The sequence below is a fragment of the Camponotus vicinus genome, unplaced genomic scaffold (assembly GCF_025532165.1).
Source record: "Camponotus vicinus isolate PSW18456_S1 unplaced genomic scaffold, iyCamVici1.0 SCAF_1, whole genome shotgun sequence".
In the NCBI taxonomy this organism is placed as follows: domain Eukaryota; kingdom Metazoa; phylum Arthropoda; class Insecta; order Hymenoptera; family Formicidae; genus Camponotus; species Camponotus vicinus.
In genome coordinates, this window is record NW_028141945.1 from 35508630 (window position 1) to 35531389 (window position 22760).

The following is a 22760-nucleotide window of genomic DNA, read 5'->3' on the forward strand; positions in this document are numbered from 1 at the left end:
GATATCCTTTATTTACTTCTATTAAATTGCTATTATATAAGATGTTTTAATTAAACTTTAATAATAGATTATTTGACGATTTTGGGAGGAAAAGAAGTTCTGGGATTTGATATTTTTATTGCTAAAAAATTATCGATTATAGAACGCAGGCAGAAATAGCGAAATAATAGTTCTATAGAAAAATAACGGACTTTATTATTACGAGTCGCTTTACGTCATGAAAAATCATTTTTTCTCTTGATTGTGCGAGAGTTCCCTTTCGTATCACGCGCAAATATATAATTATAATTAGACGAGCGAACTGGTATAAAAGTCGAAGAGAAGCAACGAGCACAGCGCGTTGCACGACGCATTTCGAGTAATTTGGCGCGTGTAACACCGAGCTCTGCGCGGAATACAAACGGTACGAGAACAATTTTTTGAACTCGGCTTGCGCACTTCACCGCACCTCATCATGTCGTCGCCGCCGCACGGGATTTACACAACTCTTTCAATTAAAACTTTTCCACAGTTTATCTTCCCGCGCTCCGCAAAAAATTAGGTTCCACGCGCGTAGTAACGAGTTCCGTTAACGGAACGCGCGGTTGTTTCCGAGCTTTTCGAGCTTTCGTTGGAAAAATTCATCATTCGTCACGCATCATCGGGGGAAGTAAAGGCAGTAGGGGAGAAGAAAGGGAGAGAACGTCGAGCCAAATAAATTAGCATCGTCAAGGTTAATGTTAAAATTAGAGAAATTTCTCGCTACCTGAGCATATCCCCCTCGCTTAATGTTTCTGTAAGGAATTTTAACCTTGAACCCGACAATTCATTATTTCGACGGTGGTCCAACGTTTTCTCCTTTGTACCGATAAGCTAACCGGAAGAACATTATCCGTGTGTCTAAACTCGGCTCAGCGAGCTGCCTCACTCTCTCTCGTTCACGGTGAAAAAGTACCGATATATCACGTGGCGATATGAACGTACGTCTGGATGTTATTCTGTGTGCGTGTGTGAGTATGTGTATGTATGTATGTATGTATGTATTATGGACTCACCTTATGGTGCTGCATGATGGCAGTGGACTTTCGCTTGGCGGACATATTCAGTTTGCCGGGATGCCCCCTCTGTTCCCCCTTGGTGAGAAATATCTGCCTCGACGGTCTCTATCGGCCTGTCCGCCTCTGTCCTCCTGTCTCTCTATCCTTCGCTCTTCCGTCTGTTTTTCTCTGCTACTGACAAGCCATAGGCGAAGGCACGGCGACAATCACGAGGAACACAAAGGCGAGGAGAGAGGAGAGGGAGGGGAGAGCGCGAGAGCGACAACGATAGACGAATGCACGCGGTGACGCACTCTCTTTCTCGTCCCTACCGTTTCCTCTTCTGTCTCCTTTCTTCGCTTCCGCCTGACGGCTTCCTCTGGCGCGTGGTACAATCCTACTCTCGCATATAGAGAATGAGGTGTTCTCTAGTGCGACCGGCACGTCGCGAGTAAACTTTCTCGGAGTATCGTGTTTCGTTTCTGTCCCTCTCTTTCTTTATTCCGCACGCGCGCGCGCACGGTTGCACTTTGTCCCACCTTGCGCTCGCAAACTTCAAGCTCTCACCCCGCGCACACTACACGGCACACGGCGGCGCCACGAAAGTTCCGCGATAAAACCCCCCCCCGCGTAGTTGGTTGTTGCAGTTGTAGCAGGTGTCGGCGCCGCGCGAAATTAAAACAAGCCCACGCGCAGCCGGAACAATCGGAAGAATGTCCGAACACTTGGAACTGAGAAAAGTCTGTTTTTCTTTCACCGTTTTTACGTTGCCTTTCTTTCACTTACACCCTCTCACGCACGTCTTACTCAGCTGTCCGTATTATTGTTTCTGTTTCTCACTCGTCACGATTGAAGAGGTGCGCGCAAGGCAGTGCTCCGCAAAGTCCATTAAACCGATGAAACGGTATCTCGATCAGCTGATTCGTCGCGAACTCTGAATCACTCGGATTAAACGCACCTCGTCGAATCGTTCGACTCCGATCGAACGAATAGTTGTTTCGTATCGAATTCTTTCACAAATTCGAAGAGGAGAACGGAATCCAAGTTCCAAGCTGGCGATCCTCCGAATCCTCGTGTTTAGAAGTTAGAACGGCGCCCGTCTGACGGCACGATCGAAAAAAAGAGCCGAGAAGCCTTCGCGTCCTGGTTGCCCGATCTTGCTCGCTTCCCGAGGAATCGTCGATCAGAGAAATCGACCGCACGATTGTCGCCTCCGTATTCGCTCGCTCTCTGTGTCGTTTAAAGCGAGAGGTGAGAGTGCTCCGCGCTCGCTGATGCGATCACAGACTGTCCTCGCATTACGAACGCTCACGGCGAACTGGCGGCTGGCGACGCGGCGACGACCTCCTCTTCTCCTCGCGCCGCTGCGCTGCCGCCTCCACGCCTCAACATGGCTCCCCCTCCCTTCCCTTCTCTTCTCCGGTGTCCTCACCCCAGACCCACGGTAGAGAGCCTCACACCACTACCGCGCTTCACCCATACCCCACTCTCTCACTCGCCGTCAACTCATCCCCCTTCCGTCGGTTCCTCCCTCTCTCCCGCGGAAACCCCTCGCCACGATACTTGGACGACCCGCACCGCTCTCTCACTCCCCAGCGGCCCTCTTCGAGCGCGTCAACCCCCCTCGCTCCCTCCTCCCCCCTTCCTCAACGTGGTCGTTTCTCTCTCCATCTCCGTTTCCCTCTCGCTCCTTCACGTTCCTGCTTCGCTCGCCCTCGTCGGTTCCCCCTCGACCCTCCCCACTCGGTTCAGTGCGGCGGTGGCGGCGGCGGTAAGGTAGGGTCTGTCACCGTCAGAACATCGAGGGGGCCGTTGGACGAGTAACTCGAGGGGGAAAAGCGGGGCGAGGGAAGAGGCAAGAGATTCAAAGGGGCGTAAGGGGCCGCTGTCGGGCATCCGGTGGCACGGGGAGGGGGAAGGGTGAGGGAACGGGCGGCAGGGACCTTTCCGGACGATGAAGGTAGGGCGGAGGGAGAGGGAGAGGGGTGGTATAGCGTAGAGAGCGAGGGGCTAAGGGGCGCCAGCGCTCATCGGCCGAAGGGGCTTCCACGGGTGTGTTAGGCTTGTGCTTAGAAGGGTATGTGCCCACCGCTTTGCTCCTCCGATGTACATGTGCGCATTGCTACGTGGACGTACAGTATCTACGGGCTCTATCTCTTTCTCTTTCTCTTTCTCTTTTCAGCCGATCTTGGTCTATTCGAGCGTGTTGCGCTTTATCTATACCACTCCTCTGTTTCTCTTTCTTTTTCTCTCCCCCCCCTCTCTCTCTCTCTCTGTCTGTCTCCATCATTCTCGTTTCAACCATCTCTCTCCGTTCCTCTGTCTTTCATCGTCTTCTCCTGGGCATCGGACTCTGTCCTTTGCACCATACTGTCACGCTAGTGTGCTACTACCGGCGATACGTAACGCCGCCGCGGCTTTGCCGCGGTACTTGAGAGACGTAAGTTACGCGGCACCTCCGACAAGAGTGGTCTCTCTCGCCTGTCCGCTTGCTTACTTGCCTGCCTACGTGCGACTTGGGCGAAAGAGCCGGACGGGTTTGCTTGCCCGATGCATTTTTAGGGGAGCTCTCTCCGTTTAAACCTTCCGTATTATTAGCTCGTCATTGTCGTCGTCGTGTCACCGGTCCTGGTTTAATACCAATGTTGATGATCCATGATTTAGATAACAGTTTCCTGTATCATTTATTTATCTTTTCCTGTGTGATTCAAATAATTCCTATGTGATTTAAATAAGTGGTTAAAATCACACGGGTTGCTGTTTGTTTTTATTCAGCTACTTCATTTGTACAACGATTTGCATCAAGTAGATTATAAAAGTTTAATTTCGACTTTATCGAATACTTTCGTTGAATATTCAAAGTGCAATAATGATCATGCATTGATTTTCAGATGTACATATTACTCTTTTCACCTTTACTTTTATTTTTAGGGATATTTCCCTATTTAAGACTTTCACATTATTAACCGATCATCATTTAATGCCTTGTTTACAGCTAGCGAACGTGTAAAGTCCAATAATTATAATATCGGGACAGAGCGATTGTCAGATATACGTTCGTTGTCACTTTTACGTAATTATAGCTTCAAGCTTGTAGTCCGATCCAATTCACATGATGAATCATTAAAAATCTAATTCGCAAAAACGACGAACATAAAACTATCTGTCTGTGTGAAATTAATCGTTATAAAATTTTTAAAAAATCAGAAAAAGTTCTGGATGTGTTTTTGAAAAGTTCTAAAATTTTTAAATTAGAAATCAATGTATATTTTTAAAAAAATGATAGAACGATTTCTCTCTGCTGAGATTAATTTTTGAAGGTATTTTAAATAAAATTCTTTTAAAAACTTATCTAGAACTATAGAATTATTTCTGAAGTTTCTCAGAAGTAATTGCAATTTTTCCAATAGAATTTTTATAATAGAATTTTTATAATAGAAGACATCGCGCGCGAAGAAAGTTTTGATATTTTCACTGTTTTAAATGATAAAAGTCTTTATAAATAAATTAGGAATTCTCTAAAATTCTGAAGGAGCAGTCAGAGGAATTGTAATAATTTATTTTTAATTTTGAAAAAAATAGAACTAAAATTTTTTCGAAAAAATTAAATGTTTGCGTGCAATAGCTCTCTTACTGCACGTTAAGTTAAATCATATCACATACATATATATCTTGGAACATCATTCGTGAATGAATGAACCGACTTACGGTGACGCATGAAAGGATTCGTGTATACTTGAAAGACTTTAGTAATTCTTCAACAAGATCGCGATTTCCTTTTACTGTAAATTTAGAGTGCTCCCGCAATCAATCAATCATATGCACTGATTTTATCAGGTCAAGTACGAATAAAACTACAGAAAATCTGCGCTTTTTAATAGATAAACGTAAAATCCTGGCTCCTGCCAATTTTGGTACTTCAAACAATCGAGTCTTTTTCAGAAAGTTTTTTCTAAAATATTGTTCGTTCAAAACAGAAAAAGAAACTATTTATGCAATATCAGCAAAAATTAATATGAAACAAAAAAATTAATTAATTTTGCTTATGAAGCAAAAGATTAATTAATTAAAACGATTATATATATGTACTCTCTAAAAGTGAATCAGTGAAAATATCACTAATTTAAACAGTAAAATAAGATTTCACTGAGAATCAGTGAGTATTTTACTGATTTTCAGTGGAAACGCTTATTTTTTTGTTATTTTATCTTATATCTCACTGATTATGGTCAGTTAAAATAAAATTCACTGTAAAATCAGTAAATTTCACTGTAAAACCAGTAATCGCTAGTTCGTTTGTTTACCGCTACGATCGCTATCTCTCTCGTATTTAGTTTTAGTCATAAGAATTATATAAAGTTTGCAAAGAGCGACAGATAAAATTAAAAATATTACTTCGATTTAATTTCAGATATTAAATCGATCTTATGAGTCGGACAAATAAATGTCTGGCGACTTAATGAAAATTATTTGTTCGTTATCTATTTAAAATAGCAAGTTCAATATGCATGTAATATTATAAATAAAATAAAATTTTTAATATAATAAATATTTAGTAAATATAAATAAAATTTTTAATTTTATATGAAATAGATAGAGAGATGAATTGTAGTTTAATATTACTGACAATAACGAAAGAAATATTATTACTGATTGAAACAGTTAAAATTATTAACTAATTCTTTCAATAAAATATCACTGATTTACAGTGCTGTACTTATAACTGCTGTAATCAGTGATTATTTACTGTTTTTCAGTGATAATACACTGATTCACTTTTAGAGAGTATATGATGCATATATAAAAATAATGTAATAATAACATAAATTTTTTAAATTAATATACATCATCTATTTTGTAAGAATACAAATTATTTTATAAAAAATAGCTTTTAAAAAATAGGAATATTGCCGAGGTATCTTATAACTCCGACGATGCCGCATCGCTGGAATTATCTATGCGACAATATGTAGACAAACCGACAAGCGGCAACATAGAAATGACCTCGTAAATGGTCCTGCGAAGGATAGTCTTAAGAGAAATGAGCAGGTTATCGGGCCAGCGTCGTAAAATGCTTTTTCTCTCGACTTTACGATGGTTATACCGTGCGCAGAGACGTCCTCGGGGCTTCACCTGTCCGCTCGACTTCCTTCAAAAAGGCGATCTTTTTATTGGCCGGTCCGCGTACTTTATTTACGATGTCTTCTGCAAGCTGTTTTTTCCTTTTTTTTTCCTTTCTCTCTCTCCCTTTCTCTACTTTGAAAAGCAAAGGAAACTCCAGTCGCGAACTAAAGCGCGAACTTGTTGGGATTAATAATGTTTTCAACAATATCGTACAAAATGCACACGGTAAAATAAATGAACGGATGAATGCGTGCGCAGACACACGTACGCTTTCGCGTTGTGTCGTCGACAATAAAAGTCATCGGCTTGTCGATTGAAAAAGTCGAAAGCATAGGAAGAGAATGCACGAGTTTTTTTCCTCCTTCCTGTCGATAGATCCTAAAGAGATTATTTCTAATTCCTTCACGTCGATGGGACAAACCTCCCCTCTTATCACACCGCGGTACGCGATAACGATCTAAGCAACAGTTTGCTTCGACGGAAGTAAGAAAACTTCGGGACACAAGGAGCGTAAAAAAGTTTAAAACTTTCCGGCGAAAGTGCGATTTTTCCGATTCAATCTGACGTTAGATGATCCGTGTCTTACCTTAGGGAGATACATATAATCGCTTCGTTATCATTATTACCCTTATTATCACTCTTGTAAACGTCTTTATCAGTCTATTGAAGGATATCGCGTGGCTTCCGCATGAAACGAGAGAGGCGGCGGCTGTTAACTTAATTTATTACGAAAACTTTTCTTAACGTAGTAAGTTATATTCATCTTTTTCTGTTTTAGATGTAACGAGAAGAATGTAGAAGGCATATTATCGGTGTGATTAACAATTAAAAAATCATTAATTCTACCGCAATGATTTATTATTTTTACTATTTTTATTTATAGCAAGATGTTCAAATGTGTGTTCCTTGTTTAAGATCAATGCCGTACTATTCTTTAGCGTAAATTATGCAACAATCAGCCAAGTCGATGTGTATGTACGTATACATGTATGAAAGAGTCTCTTTACCTGCATACATGCATGTGCACATACACATGCACAGGGTGCGTCATCTCAGCGAGCGAACAAAGTCCACTTCGGCATTAGACACCCTTGGTTTCTGAAGCCTCGGGCGGTAGTTCCCCTACCCTTTGCCATGGCACCCCTATGGATCTCTCTAGTCGAGCTCACCCTCTCTCTTCCTCGTGGCAAGACCCTTTCTACCTCTCCCCCTCCCGGCTGTCCCCGCTCTTTCCTCGACCTCCCACACCGCCTTCGCTACCTTTACCCTAACTCTCCGTCTTTCTCTCTCTTTCTCTGTCTCACTCCTTCAGTTCGTTCCCTTCTCCGTCTATGTTTCTCATTCCCTAGAGCAGCCCCTGCTTGCTTGCCGGTTTTTCTCCTTTCCTCTTCCCCCTCCCCCCTCCGCCGTTGCCGTCGTTCCTCACCGTCGGCAGTCGCCCTCGCCCGTTCGTACCCTACCGCCCCCGTTCCCCCCGTCTCCCTCCACATCCGTCCTGCGTACCCGCACACCCTTACAAAAAACCCAAGTCCAGTATGGGCGCAACGGGGGGTTTCTCCCTTCGCCTCCTTTTACCCTCTTCCCATCATTCCTCTACCTCTCCCTTAACCTTTCCTCGTCCCTTTTCCTCCCCTTCTGTTCTCGCTTCTCTCTTCTTCCATCGTCGTCTTCTGTCTCTCTTGCGAGTCGTCTCATCGTGCTATACCTTTGCCTCGGCTGTTCGTTCCCGAGTCTATTGCTCCGTCTCGCTTCAGCGTGCACCTGAAAGTTGCCTCTTGCTTCTATCCGAGCGCTAGTGATTCTCAACCATCGTCGAACGCAGATGACTCCACGACTGTTCCATGTTTTTCGCAAAATTGGAAAAGTCATCCTGTGTGTTATACGCCGAAAAGAGTTTCCTCGAATTTCCTTTCGCGCGTATTTGCCAGCAATGACGAGTTTTAATCAAGTTAATGTCTCTCTTTTTCCATTTCGGTTTTTCTCTCTCTATTATAAAACTTACTTTATCTTTTTGTTCTATGCCTGTATTATTTACACATTTTATAATAATAATACATTCTTATAAGAAAATGACAAATATATATAATCATTGTAAAAAATGAAAAATAATTTCACGGTTTATGTAATTACATATTTGCGCAACTGCGGATAAATGATTCTTCCAATTCCACATGGCTTACTCATGCTCCGTGTTCTTCAGATTTGACACTGATTAATTCGCTTTTACGAGGCCCAACGAATCGCAGTGTAATGTCGCTGGTAAACGACGTTTAATGCGCTCCGATTGCCAAAATTGTATCGCAGTAATCCGGTAGTTACCTGCTACCTGCCTCACTTTGCATCGATCTCCGTAGCCCACGCTCGTCTTTTGTCGATAATATTCGTAACGGGATATACCGGTACGTATAACACCGACTAAATATATTACGCGCCAAGATGTACCGTTAAGACGCGCGCAGGATATAATCAGATAATCCCATTACGGTCGCCAAGTCTGAAAAGTGAGTGCGCGAACTGCCGTAGGAACTGATTTTACGGCGGCGGACTGAGGAAAAAAAATTAAAACCACCGCGAAACTATTCCGATCGGTTTTCAAGTTCAGTATAATTTGCGCGCGATTACGCGGGTCATTCGTGGTAATTGGTTTTTTTATCGCATCACGCGAAACAAAAATTTGAATCGATTTATTACGATTAATTTCAGTATGTTATAGCCCAGTTTTCTTCCGACTTTTTCCAAGCGACAGAATACTTTTTCATTTTCTTGACAAAAGATTACATTTCACACGACTATAAACTCATGAAGATAATTTCCAGTGTGATGTTCCAGTGTGATGATTATGCAATTATAACGCGTATTGAAGTAATCAAGCAGTTTGGGCATCCTTGGAGAGGATGCGTATCCTGTAGATTGCATAGCTACTCGAGTTAGAAAAGCGTGAAGAAAAAATATCGGCAACAAGATATTCCTCTTGTGCGATCGACACGAATGATAGGAGAGAATAAAAAATTGCTTTTTCGATGTTATCAAGTTTTTCCGTAATCACATTTATATTTCGCCTTACATTCGCTTAATGATTTTCCCGTGTAAAACATGCTTTTACGATCATATTGTTTCTAATGGACTGTATTATTGTAGGCGGCAAATATCACACGGCAATTAGTCGATACTATCAGATAGACCCTCCCGATGCGTGAAATGTCCTACTGGAGTCACAGGACTATCGAACTCTGTAAGCTCCTATTCACTTAACTTGCGACAAAGAGATATCTATATATGTATGATCAAAGTTTCTTGGACATTATGTCATCCAACTGAAAGGAAATGTCACGGAAAATATCTTATATGGTTTATATGTTTCGTTTATTCTCTCGGCTATATTTATATTATTTATTTATTATCATAGAATCTGCAAATAAGATATTATGATGTATTTTTTCTGCACAAGTGTTTAAATTGTATTCTATATTTTACTTAAGATATGAGATTTTTTTAAATCATTGCACATGTTATAAATTCCCGATTCCGTAATGAATATTACTTTATTATCAGAAAATTATTAAAATGAAGTCTCAAATATTTAAATTACCGATCCAACTTTTGTAAAAGAAGAAAATAGGTTTATCGGAAAAACTCATATAAACTATAATTTACAAAATTCACAAAATTAAAGATACATAAATAGTTGAATACTTTGCATTTCTGATGATTCATGACTCAATAATTTTCTCGTTCAATCATTAATTTCGTCTAATTACGAATATAACATTATCCTTTTTTTCCACACATATCTCGATGAAAATTTTTCGACGCGAGAAGGCAGAATGCACGCTGCGCGTGACTGTGCATTAGCTCCGGTCGCGACCGGAGGAGAACCATTGTCGCGGCCAAGTTTTCCAGGTGCAAGGTTTCCAGAGGAGAGAGAAGACGCCGGCGCGCATTCCCCTGGCCCTTATGTACCACGATGTACATCGACCGCAGGGCGCGGGATACACGAATGTGTGCACTATGCCGTCGCAAGAACCGAGAAAGAAACTTCAGCTCTCTCCTCTGCCATCACACATGGTGGCCACGTTGCCGCCTCCTCGGTGCGCCGAGACGCGCCGAGATGCGATGTTCCCTCGTCCCCTTCGCCTCCTACGCCTCTTCTAATGCATTCCCCAGCGCTAATACGCGAGGATGGTTCACACCGTGGCCACTCTGTCCCCATCGCGCGTGTAAAGACGTAACTCTGGCCCGTACTTCTCGCCGCTTTCTTCGTCGTCGTCATCGTTTACGCTGCCATCGTCGTCCTGGTTATACCTCTTACCGGGATGGTGGGAGACTCCTTTTAATAGTACCGAAGGAGAATGGCGGAACATGCTGGGGACGCACTCCCGAGATATGATCTCTAGGCGATATTACACTCGTTTGAGATACGCGTTTCTTGATTAACAATCTTTATACTAAGGACTACTAATCTTTATGCTAAGGATGGTGTCTTTGTTGAATTAAATAGTAGATCTCATCAAGAATAACATAATAATGCAATTTTGAAAGAAATTGATGCAAAACTTAAAAATTTGCATTTTTTTTTCGAAAAGAAACCACCTTTATTTCCGCTATTTTCAATTCGATTTCAGTTCACGAATTCAGACGAACGAAATATGAAATGTATTCGGTAAAACCTTTTTTGACCGTATTCATATATGTATGAGGCAAGGAGAAATGAGGAGAAAGAATGATTTTCAAAACACTGTTCAATAGCTGTACTCGCGGAGCGATCATTGCACCGCGCATTAATATGCAAAAGCATGTGCGGCGCAAAATGACGGCTAATAATGCATGGCACGGTTATGCGAGAGTTAATTAATGACTGGCGAATAAAAGGTTCTCAAATATAAAAGATAAATATCGGATTTTCTCTCGCTGGCGACTCAATTTTTTCCACTTTTTTCCAAACTTCATATTGACGCCAAAAGCATTTGTTTGCAAAAGTTGCGTCACTACAAGTCTTGCATTATAAAATTCACATATGTATATATACACACACATACATGCGAGCAGGTAAATATATTTCCCCTCTTTGTTCCACGTGAAATTACGAAAATTAATTTTGAAAGATTATATTTGCGTGCGCAAAATTCGAAATGGCACATGTTCGTTAAATATCGCACGTGTAATCGAGACGTACCGTTTTCTAAAAACTCGCGCATCACGGACTTCGAAGGATCTAGGATCGGTCGTGTATAGCTCTCGCCTAATTAATATCCAGTATACGATTGGCCGAGATACGTAACTAACGAGCGGATAAGACGCGCATGTCACAAAGTCCTCCGGTAAACGGCGAAACTCCTCGCGAAAGCATCCCCGAGGAGGTGCGAACTTTCGCCGAAGTTCGTGAGCGAGTATCCGATCAACGGGGGATTTGACGTAAGGGGCAATTTGATGCATCGTCGGATTCATTACTCGTTACAGAGAGATGCAGTTTTGTCGCGTTCATCCGACTGTCGCGATCATTTTACCGTTTTACATCGAATGTAAATTTGAAAACCTGGAAATTGTTATCGTATGACATATGTACAGTGAACGCGGTGAAATCCCATGTACGGAAAATATCATGAAATTCAGGAGACTCAACGATACAATTTTCCTCTATTTTAGGGGAAATGAGACGAAGAATTTAAATTATAACATTATGCTCGTACCATTAAACGTCCTAACTATAAAAAGGATAAAATACGATTAGAGCTTTGACAGAGGGCTATTCTCGGAGCACTGTGAATTAGGGCTCCGCTTCTCGAATGTTGGAAAAACTAGACTTCTTTTCAGGTTTCAAAGGAACGCGTCCACGATGGCTTCGCGCACCGACGACGATGCGTACAAATAACAGCACGCTCGTTATTCCCGTTGTTCCCAATTAGGCGGCGGGCGAATCGACGCGCGCGCGTGCACCCGCTATTCATGAGAACCGGATAGATCTGGATCCGGTGATTCCGCGGGCTAGGCGCTACGATCATTGCAACGCCTGTTTGTGTTACGCGACGTGGCCAATGACGGGTCGGAAAGAGGGAGAGGAGTGGTGAGGCGGGGGGGAGGGTGCGGAGATGGGAGAGCGGGGCACGGGTGATCGGTTTCGCGTTCGGTTCGATCGCGCCGACATGAATTATTTACGCGGGTTTTGCGATATCGCGTTCGCTGCGTGACGCCCAGCGTTGTCCGTCGCGTTACCTCTATAATTAATATCTCGTAATTTGGATAGTCAAAGCACGACAGCAGAATGTGTTACACGAGCATCGTACGCACTGCACGCTGTATATCGCTAAAAGCGTGATCATGGTGGCTCGTTAATGCTTCATACGTACGACTGCGATATAAATTTTTATTATATTATCGTATATTAAGAGTACATTTTATTTTTCTTTCTTTCTCTCCTCTTAATTTTTCATCTTATTTTAATTTCTTCTCTTGTATTTCACTTTTAATCTGTTCTTTATAATTATTTGTGAGATATGAATATATAGTACAAATATGTAAGCCGACGTGTAAGCTTGCTTTATTCTCAAGAGAAAGAAATAATTTAAACAATTTATTAACAAGTCAAATATATTATTGTTCGATCTCTGAAAGGCTGTAATGCATTTATTTGAATGTTACGCGAACATGCTAAATGATAATGTACATGTGAATCTAACGACGATCTATATATATAAGTGTTTCATGCTTAAGTAGCAATTTGCTATTCTACTATCATGTCTTTTGTCACAAAATTTCTCAGACAATTATGCTTTAGGGATCATTTAAAGTCCGTTTATTTTTTACTTTTTGCGACTCGATACTCGTTACGTAATACCTTAATTCGTTAGCTGGTGCTCGGAAACTTCGCGCTCAACGATGGCGGTTTTCACAAATAATTGAGGATTCTTTCCAAATGGAAACTGAAATTATCCTTCGCTTTTCCGCGGATATCATAACCCACAGTAATATCGAAATAGCCGGCGCACCGAGTCAGTCGCACGAATAGATCGCCCCTTTTCGCAAACGGACCAACCCAGGACGTCGAACTTACGTCACTCGGCCGTTCCCTAGAAAATCTATAGGAACCTTCTATAATTCACGTCGCTGCGATGCTCCCGATCGAAACGTTCCGCCGCGCAGGAAACACTAATGCTATTTCGAAATCGCAGGCAAATAATTTCAGAATCGATAAACTGCGAGAAATTTTTGGATTATGTCATAATTTGGAAAATTCTCCTTTTTATACGAAGAAATTTATTGATTTAAAATGTGAAATAAAGTAAAAATTCTATTTTTCGGCGCGCGAAATGATTGTAATTGATTGTAATATCTTGTAACAAGTATCTCTCTTTTAATATTATTGAGTCTTTTTCCACAGAAAACAATTTCTCTTTAGCATAATTTATGTACGTGTATATTTAATTATCTATATTATAAATATATACACATACAATATGCATATATATAATGCATTACAGAGTTTAAATAATCTTCTGTAATTAATCTTGCGTTATCGTATCACATTTTTATGGCGAATTCTAGAATCTGCTCACCATGATTGTTTCCTTCCGGAACACCGTGTATAATTGTACGTATGTGCATATACATGCGCACACACATCTCGCTATCACCGCACCGACGAGGTGGGTGCCACCCACTTCAGGATCTACCTACTCGACCGAGTCGGTCGTCCTTTGCGTTCAATGGGGGGAGACCGAGTGCGCCGTGCCACACATGCACATTCACGTATGATAGCCACATACGTGTACACGCCGACCGGGTATGATCCTGTATATGGAACTCGTATACGCGCAGCGTGGTGCATCCTGGGTTACCGGGAATGCACTCCCTGGACCGTCGTAAATGCATATATACAGGGTGTTTCGATGCGAACGTTCGATCCGCAAAATCCCTTTAGCATTCCGTTCATTAATCCTTCAAAGATATAATACGACGATTTGGTGCGTCTTTTGATTAAGGATGCGAGAATCCGATAACGTTTATCTCAAGGTATTGAAATAGCTCCAGATACATCGTGCATTAATTTACCAGTTATTCGATAAATTAACAATATTGTTAATATTTTATCAATAACAATTTTATCAATAATTATTTCTTAGCCAAGTCGTTCTTTACTGATCTTTTAACTCTTAGATTTTCGTCTAAGATCTCTTAAGAATTAATGAACATAACAACATACTTTCTTTATCTTCATTTAAATCCTGATAAATACTGATCGTAGAAACCTGCTGACAAAAATTTCCTCAACGGTGCAAATGCCGCCTCACGCAACATGGCGCGTCCTCCTTAATTAAGAATGTATCTAGGATAACAGCTGTAAGATGTCGAGACTTTCTAAACCAAGCGGTACCAATTGAAGGGTTTAGCAAAACGTAACCCACTTTTTTAAGAATTTTAGGAAATAAAAGTTCCCCGTAAAAATTTGAGAAAATCAAATTTCATCAATTTCAAGATTAATTTTGTCAAATTAAAAAAAAATAGATGTTGCACTGAGTATCTTTCATTTTCCTCCGGACTCTTATCTATAGAACGTACTCGCCACGAGAAAACCATTGATAAATATGTTCCAATTTCGTTTCCGAGTTTGGAAGGACAGTCTGTCGGCTAATATCTGACAAATTCGTATGCACGTTCACGCACACGTGCGATCCAGCGCTGGAGAGGAAGAGGGATAGAGAAAGAAGGAGGGAGAGGAGAATCGCGCGTGCAGGAGCAGCTCGCGCACCGTTGCCAACGCAATAAAACCAATCACCGAAATAACCGCAGACCACCTCAGCCGGCTTCCCGTCACGGACACGTGGCCTCGCGAACGCACACATGTACGACATCGCGACCCGTGCCGATACGACAACCACAGACAAGCCCAATACCTATATTCATATTCATCTCGATATTCCCCCTTGTTTCGTCATCATCTCTCTCTACATTCGTCTCTCTTTCGGTCATCGATTACAGATCTATAGAGAACTGTATTTATCCATTCGCGAAAATCAAGATAAAATACAAGTAAAAATAAATCTTATATAAAATTATATACTAGTAAAAAAATAAGCGTTTTTATATAAAAAATACCAAGTAGTTTTCTTTATATATGTGTGTGTGTGTGTGTGTGTGTGCGCGCGCGCGCGTATGTATCTCTGAGATTCCCTCAATGAATCTCTTCATTTAGATCTAGGATCTAAAGATCTAGGAGATTTAAATGATTTTATTAGACAAATTCAATGTATCACGGAATCGCGAATTGGCTTACAACTTTTTTATATAAAATAAACATTTATATAAAAAAATATAAGTGCCAAAAATAACATTTTTGTAACATATTATCGCTTTTTAAATAATATTTATTTATGATTAGAAAGCATACATGCATATGATTGTACACAGATACAATAAATAAATGGCATCAATTGTATTTAGATACTTTCTAGGATATTGATGAATTACAACCCTGTCTCTTCATCGTCCCATTTCTCCTCTCAATTTAGATATCCGTTGATCCCCCTCCGTTTCCTCCTGTCCCCATATTTTATATATATATATATATATATATATATATATATATAATATATGTACATGTATATGTATGTATGTATATGTATCTTCATATTATATATCTCTACGTATGGGAGCTGGAGGCGTGCGTACCTTCGAGTGCTGCGGCTGGCCGACGGTACCGCTAAAGGTTTAATTAGCGAATCGGTTAATCGGATACGTGACTATTAGCGTGAAATCCATGGCGCGAGGACGACCATAGAAAAAGCCCACTTCGCGCGCGTAGAATCGTGACTCGTTTGTATTTAGGTGTGAGAAAAGTCTTCGACGAGTCTCCGCGTTATCGATTTATTGTTCGATGTTAGCTTATCATGTATATCAGAGACGTGCTGTGATAATCTTGCAGCAATCGCAATAGTTTTCGCTCTAAAACTATTAAGTGTGAATTACAGAATATATTGCCTCAGAAAAGATCAATACTTGAAGGCTTAATTTTTTATTATTCAGAAAAATATATAACGATAACAGATCACATATAAAATCCTATTAATATGTAGAAGTAATTCATTGATATTAATAAAGTTGTACAAATTCTCTTGTCAACATATCGCGAATCATCAACTGACAAGAATCTTTTTTTTTCATCAGTATGTGATCGGGATATAGGATTTTTTGTACGGTCACCGGAAGGGCTAACATCGCTGGACTCATTGACCAACATTCTTTTCATGCATTCGTTGGTAAACCAGAGTTTAAGAGAGCGTGGCGCGCGCGTAACGACGACAATTTATGCGCCCGCTCGAGTTTATACGCATGCAGAGGGTGGGGACGGAGAGGAACGGCGAGGGCGAAATGAAATAAAAAGAGAGAACGAGAAAAAACGAGAGACGAACGAGAATAAAGGGGATGACCGTCGGACGCGTTTTGCGGCACTCGCCTCTCTAACTACCGCATAAACTTTCGCCCTCCGAAATCTTAAAATAGTCGCAATAATTTATGTGTCCTGCTGTGTAACACCTTTGCCATCACGGTTTTTTTTCGTCTTTTTGAAATACCCGAAATTATCTTTGCTAATGTAATTTTAAATTCATTTAAATTATTTGTTCTGGACGATTTCTCGAAAATATTTCATTTAATATAAATATTTTCTAAAATAATTTTTACATTGGTTTTTTATAATCTCTATGATACAGAAAATATTTTAGTCCGTCGAATTTTGTAATCAATAGAGACATATATAGATTCCAAAAACTATTGAGAGATATACATGAAACATATTGGCCTTCGTATTTATAGTTGATGAATATATATCCGTGGACTAAAATCACACGATTAAAATCATGACATGGAAACATCTGCATGAAAACATTTCAACGTTTCGTATGATTATCATCGCGTTTGTTACGAGCGGTAGCAGTGCCAGTTACCGCGGGATCTCGCCGCGAAAGCAAAGAGTTCTCGCCGATGCTGTTTTATAATACATCGCGTTTCCGCGGCGAAAAGTTTCCGCTGGAAACCCACTGGCACCGCCGCGTAGCGAGCATCGCGACGCAACTTCGCGAAAACGCCCGTCCGTGCGGTAAAATTTATGCCAGGTCTCGTTACGATGTTGCTCAAACGCGCGCGGTTCTCGTAATTGTGCGTTCGGCGGCACAAAATGGAAAGAGAGAGAGAGACGGAAGTTTCGCCGCGGCAAAATACCGTCGCGATAGAGACGCGCGGAAATTTTCGCGGCACTGATATATTTCCGCTACCGTACTAATTGTTAATTATCTTCATCCCGACGACGCTCTCTCAGACTCTCCTAATAGATATCCGCACAATATATTTCTTTTTGGTCGTATTAAAATTTTTATATTGTTGATCTTTAATTTCCAATCGCATCTAAAAATTGACACGATAGATTTTCCAATAATAATAAAAGAAAAAATGTGTCATTAAAATATACACATTGTTTTTGAATTTATCATAAATAATAATATGTACCTATCATTATACTATGTGAATTTATCATGCGTAATTTTCATAATTTTATATGTTTATCGTGTATTTCGATTTTATATAATATGCGGTTTCCAAAATGACTGACACAACTGCTGTTGCGTTTTAGACAAGCATGCATCTCAATTGATATTTTGTTATATTCGATACGAAATGCCTGCTACACAAAAGCTAAGATAGCGAGACAGGTATCTTTGACACCCACTTCCTGCTGAAAAAGGTGATCTTCCAAAGATAGATGAAGATGGAGAGAAAAGTCAACTCCACTTTTCATTATTGGTTTTTATAACGAGTAAAAAGGAAAACTGCACAAAAAATTATGTAGAAATTTAAAAAAAAGAACGTATAGTTATTCTTTCTGTTATTTCTCATAAAACATCTAAAGTCTAAATGATCAATATCTTTGTATGTGGCACAAAAATACTGCATATGCAACGACGAGTATATTCGTTCTTATTAATTGACGATAATAAATCTGGAGAAAATGATAGAATACGTATATAATGTTGGAAATTGATAGATCGCGTTGTTACATTGGCGAGTATCTCAAAGATGAATAAGTTCCTATAGTGGAATATGGAAATTAAATCAGGATTTCACTTAGAGAGACTGTATTATATATCGCAACGTACATCACTATCAGATTTAATTTTATACGTACTAGTATGTTATACCGGGCCGGGCTAAGAGAAAAATCTCGCTCTCGCGTTCTCGACGCCTCAATTATCGTTAGCGCGAGCGACGTACGTTAATGTAAGTTACGTTATCATACCTTATTACACGAATGTAGCATAATGCATTACCGCGTCCGTTAACGTTCCGCGCTTTCTCGCCATCGCTCCTCTGCATGTAGATGAAACAAAGTGCGTAAGGTGGGAGCGAAAGGGAGCTATCGCTTGCACAGGTAAGACGATATTCGCGACTAACGGTGAAAAGCTTCGTTCGTTATGCATGCTTTCGTAAATGAACATGTTAATTTAATTTATAGGAGGAACTAATTAAGGGAAAATAAGTAAATTCTATTTAGAAAAATTACCCAAATTGTTTAATTGTGTTTACAAAGTAGTTCTTCACATTCGATGTGTCAGATTTAAAACACAATGTGGTATACGTATCTTTTAAAAGTAAAATTCAAAATGTTATATTCGTAAATCTCATTTATTAGATATATATTTGTGACGATGAAGAGAGCTTTATTTATATATAGATATGCGTAAGAATAAAATAATTGCAGTCAAGATGATTGTTTCATTAAAATAGTTGATGAGATAACGATTTATAACGAAAAAGTTTACGTAGTTTTTTCGTAAGAATACTTTAACATGCGACTTATCCTTGCTCGTTTCATTTTCCCCAATTTTTCTCGGCCATAGTCCCGATGATAATCCAGTCACGGAGCCACGAAGTATTTTTTTTATTGCGCGCCGAGCAGGCACCGACAAAACCACAAAGAATCGTCATAAAATAATTCCTAAGAAAGGGCTGCAAGTTAGAAAGATCTGTCGGGAACAAAACGGATCTCGAATTCGGAATGTTCAATTTTTTGATACTTTTGACGGTATCCTTTGTCGGTGATCTTTCGATTGTCTCGACACGTCGCGGACCTGGTATACCGAAATTATTTATCGTTCGCGATCTCTCTCTAGATTCGTTACGTACAAGTGGATTTTTGCCAGTCGGTTATATTTTATCGTTGGCGCAGAGAGCGACGAGGGAAGAAAACGGCACCGCGTTATTTTCCACAGGGAAAAGTCACGTAAGAGCCGGGAGGATCCTTCGACTTTCAGCAAAAAAGGACAGAGGGTGGGTGAGAAGGGGGGGGAGGGGGGAACTCGTTCTATCCGGGGCCGAGTCTCTTTCCTTCGAAGCTCTCAGAACCAGGCAGGACTACTCTAGTTTCGAGGTTATCCCTAGATAGGGAAAAAATGTCTCGGCCACAGCAGCTGGGTAAAATCGTATCTCCTCCGCTATCCGCACCCCCCCGGCTCTCTTTCCACTCTGGACGAGAAGGGGTCGTCCTCGTTGTCGGAGAGTATTGGCCGCCACGAGCAAAAACCTTGGAGCCGTATGTACGTGAGCACGTGTGCACGTGTGTATAGCGCGCGCGGCTCTTCCTCTCTACGTGTACGTGTCGGGGAGAACGAGAAAGAGGGTTGAGGGAGAAGAGAAAGCAGGCGAAAGGTAGAACGGTAGATGGGAGAGCGGAGAGAGGAGAGAGAGAGAGAAACCCGGAGTAAAAGAGAGCCTTGTAGGGAGCCACAGGGAGGGGGAGGGGGAGTGAGAAAGAGCACGAGGAAAGCGGACGATAGGAAGGAGGGGGAGAGCGGCAACAGAGGAGAATCGGAGGGAGATGGGAAGCTCTGTGAGATTCGTTCCAGCGCACACAAGCCATCCTATATTACGGAGCCTCACCCTCTATCCTGCCGCTGCCGCACCCTCCCTCGCCTCTCCGTCCCTCTAACCCCCGAGATGAAACCCAACTTCTCTCTGCTACCTCAACTCACACTCCCTCGCCACCCTTCAGTCTCCCTCTCTCCCCTCTCCCCTCTCAGCTTCAACCGCCCTGTTCGCCCACCCCGTGCCCTTCCATTCCCCCTTCCCGCCGTCTCTCTTCGCCATACCCTACGCCGGAGAGTAAGGGAGTCCTTTGGGGTTGAATCGAGGGAGCGGTGAGGGGGTACGTCGGTGCGGAGGAGGTAGAAGGACACGGCCGAGAGAGGAACGTATCCGCGAAGCGTTGTATGTATCGTCGTTATGTACGTATGTGCGCACTGTCCGGTATATGTAACGGTACATGTGCACGTGTCGTGCGCTGCGCGCTTACGTAAATGTGTGTGTGTATGTATGTGAAGAGGTGAACGCCGCCGCTGGGCGATATTAATTTCTCTGCGAGGGCTTTCGTCCACCTCTACCTTCCCACACCGCTCGCGACTGCACGGAACGTCCCCCGCGAACCAACTCGCTACGACCACCATCTACCACCCACGCACCCCCGCGAGAGAACGCTCCGAGTTGTGACTTTCGGCGGTCATTTCAAACCGCCCGCCTCCCCCTTCGTCTCTATCCTCCCTTTACTCGTCCTCCGTTCCTTTCACATTTGTCCGAGGTTCGTTCGCCCTGGATATAGCGTGTCCTTTGCAAAGTCTGTCGTACACTTAGACAAGCTAATCATGTAGGATGCATGGATCCTAGATATTCTAAATAATAATGGAAGAAAGGAAGTGGAAGAGAGGAGTCAGTGTAAAGGATTGTATTTGTACGATTTCTATTTGAAAGATAGTTCTTGCTTTCTAATGTTCTTGTGAGTACCGGATATCCATTCTTACGCAGGTAAGAGTTTTCATTGAGCAAACAAACAGATGTTTTCCATTTCTCTTAAGAAATAGCTGGAAATGATTTTATGACAGTCGGTAGGATTTAAGAGGCACGATATATTTGTTCGTGAGGGATGTCAAGCCATTATATTCAAGGAGAACTCAGTCGAAAGTCGAAAACTTTTCACAATGCACCGGAATAATTCAGACACGATATGATTTGTCATTCTCACCTGTATCTTATCGTGTACATATGTGTGTCACATTCCGTCTATAATATTTTATGGAAGTATCTCGAGCACTGTTTTTTGCCAATGAAATCAGGAGAGTTTAATGACACTTGGTAGTTAATCATATTTCTCTGTCCTCTCATTTGGAATCGTACGATCGCGTTTTATCGTCTAATATCGAATGGCTGCACAAAGGATTGCAAAGTTGCGACCGACGATACTGCTCGGTATAACGATACCTGCGCGCTGCCTTTTATTTCATAGATCGCTAGTTACGGCCCGCGGCATTTGCGTGAATTTAATTAAACAAACAGAGTTACGCGCTTACGGCTACACATTTTGCAAATAGAAACCTCCGGTAATCGTATCCTCACCTCGGTAACCGGAGGCTAACTATAGGGTGAGGTCAATCTTGCGATGCGGCTCCGAAATAGAGCCCGATCGATTGAAACGGATTTGAATATGAACCGTGTTAACGCCGATTGCCATGAAAATAGAATGTTAAAGCTATGCATGTGATTAATGGATTGGAATCTAACGATATTGACAGATATGATTTTTTACGATTCCGAATCGATTTTGTAGCCGTAAGAGTGATTTTCTAATTATCAAAGTAACAGTTAAAATTAATTAATGAATTTCAATAACGTGAGACATTATTCAAAAGTACATTCAACATACCTCCACATATTATTTATCGCAATAAATTCCATTCTTTTTATGTATAACATTGAAAATACAGAACCGGTTTAATATAGTTGGCTGTAATAAATAGGAAGCAATAATTATATTAAATATTTGACGGAAGTGTGAAGCGTTGAGGAAAATCTATAACGCGTTTGCGTATCTATTACTTTGATCATTCTACCATCAATGTGTTCTAGTAAATATAACTTTTGACAGCAGGCCGGATATTTGTTTCGCTCTCCACTTAAGTGATATATTCATCGCGTGCGTCCGGCGGCGACGTGAAAAATACCACCGAAAACAGATCGACCGGATTTAGACCTTTTATATACTCTGCTATTGCCGCGGCAGGGCAAACGGGAGCGCGCTTTAAAGTTGCACGTCGCACTTAACGTAAATCAATCCACCGTCAATCTAGCGCGCAAATCCGCGGTAACGGAGGAAATTAAATTATTCTTCTATTTAATATGAGACCGAATGCATTTGCCGCTTCGGCGCGAATAACGATTTTCGCCGGAAGATAGGAAAAAACAGCGTCGTCGTCATCCTCGTCCTCGTGAGAGACAGACAGACCGCCACGAAATTGAATTATAGCTGACAGATGAGGAGCAAGATTACGAGTTCGACCAAGCAGCGCCTTGTCGCGCAAAAGTCGAAAAGTGGAGCGTACATTCCATCGCGAGGTCCTTCGTCCTGCCGTCTTGCCGTTCTGCTTGGTATGGACCGCCGGTTCGGGGAATCCTTTTGTGATCTCGTTGAGGACGATCGCGCGGTCCATCCCCGAGGAATCCGGGGGAGAAAGGATCGCCGGAGTCTAAAACCTGTGATATAGCCACCCTCATCGCGCGCATAAATCACAATAGAGGCGGAAAGTGGCG

The 22760-nt window shown here is 41.6% G+C and overlaps 1 protein-coding gene and 1 long non-coding RNA gene across 3 annotated transcripts in view; one reads left to right on the forward strand and one right to left on the reverse strand.

Annotated features, from left to right (window-relative positions):
* LOC145963942 (uncharacterized) overlaps positions 1–2351 on the reverse strand; it is a 60475-nt gene extending 58124 nt beyond the window's left edge. For both annotated transcript variants that reach the window (XM_083086307.1, XM_083086312.1), the window contains exon 1: positions 1035–2351. In XM_083086307.1, the coding sequence (XP_082942433.1) occupies positions 1035–1079 (45 nt within the window). In that variant the 5' untranslated portion in view covers positions 1080–2351. The remainder of the gene's footprint in view (positions 1–1034) is intronic.
* LOC145963976 (uncharacterized) overlaps positions 1–22760 on the forward strand; it is a 42886-nt gene that overhangs the window by 16632 nt on the left and 3494 nt on the right. The window lies entirely within an intron of this gene.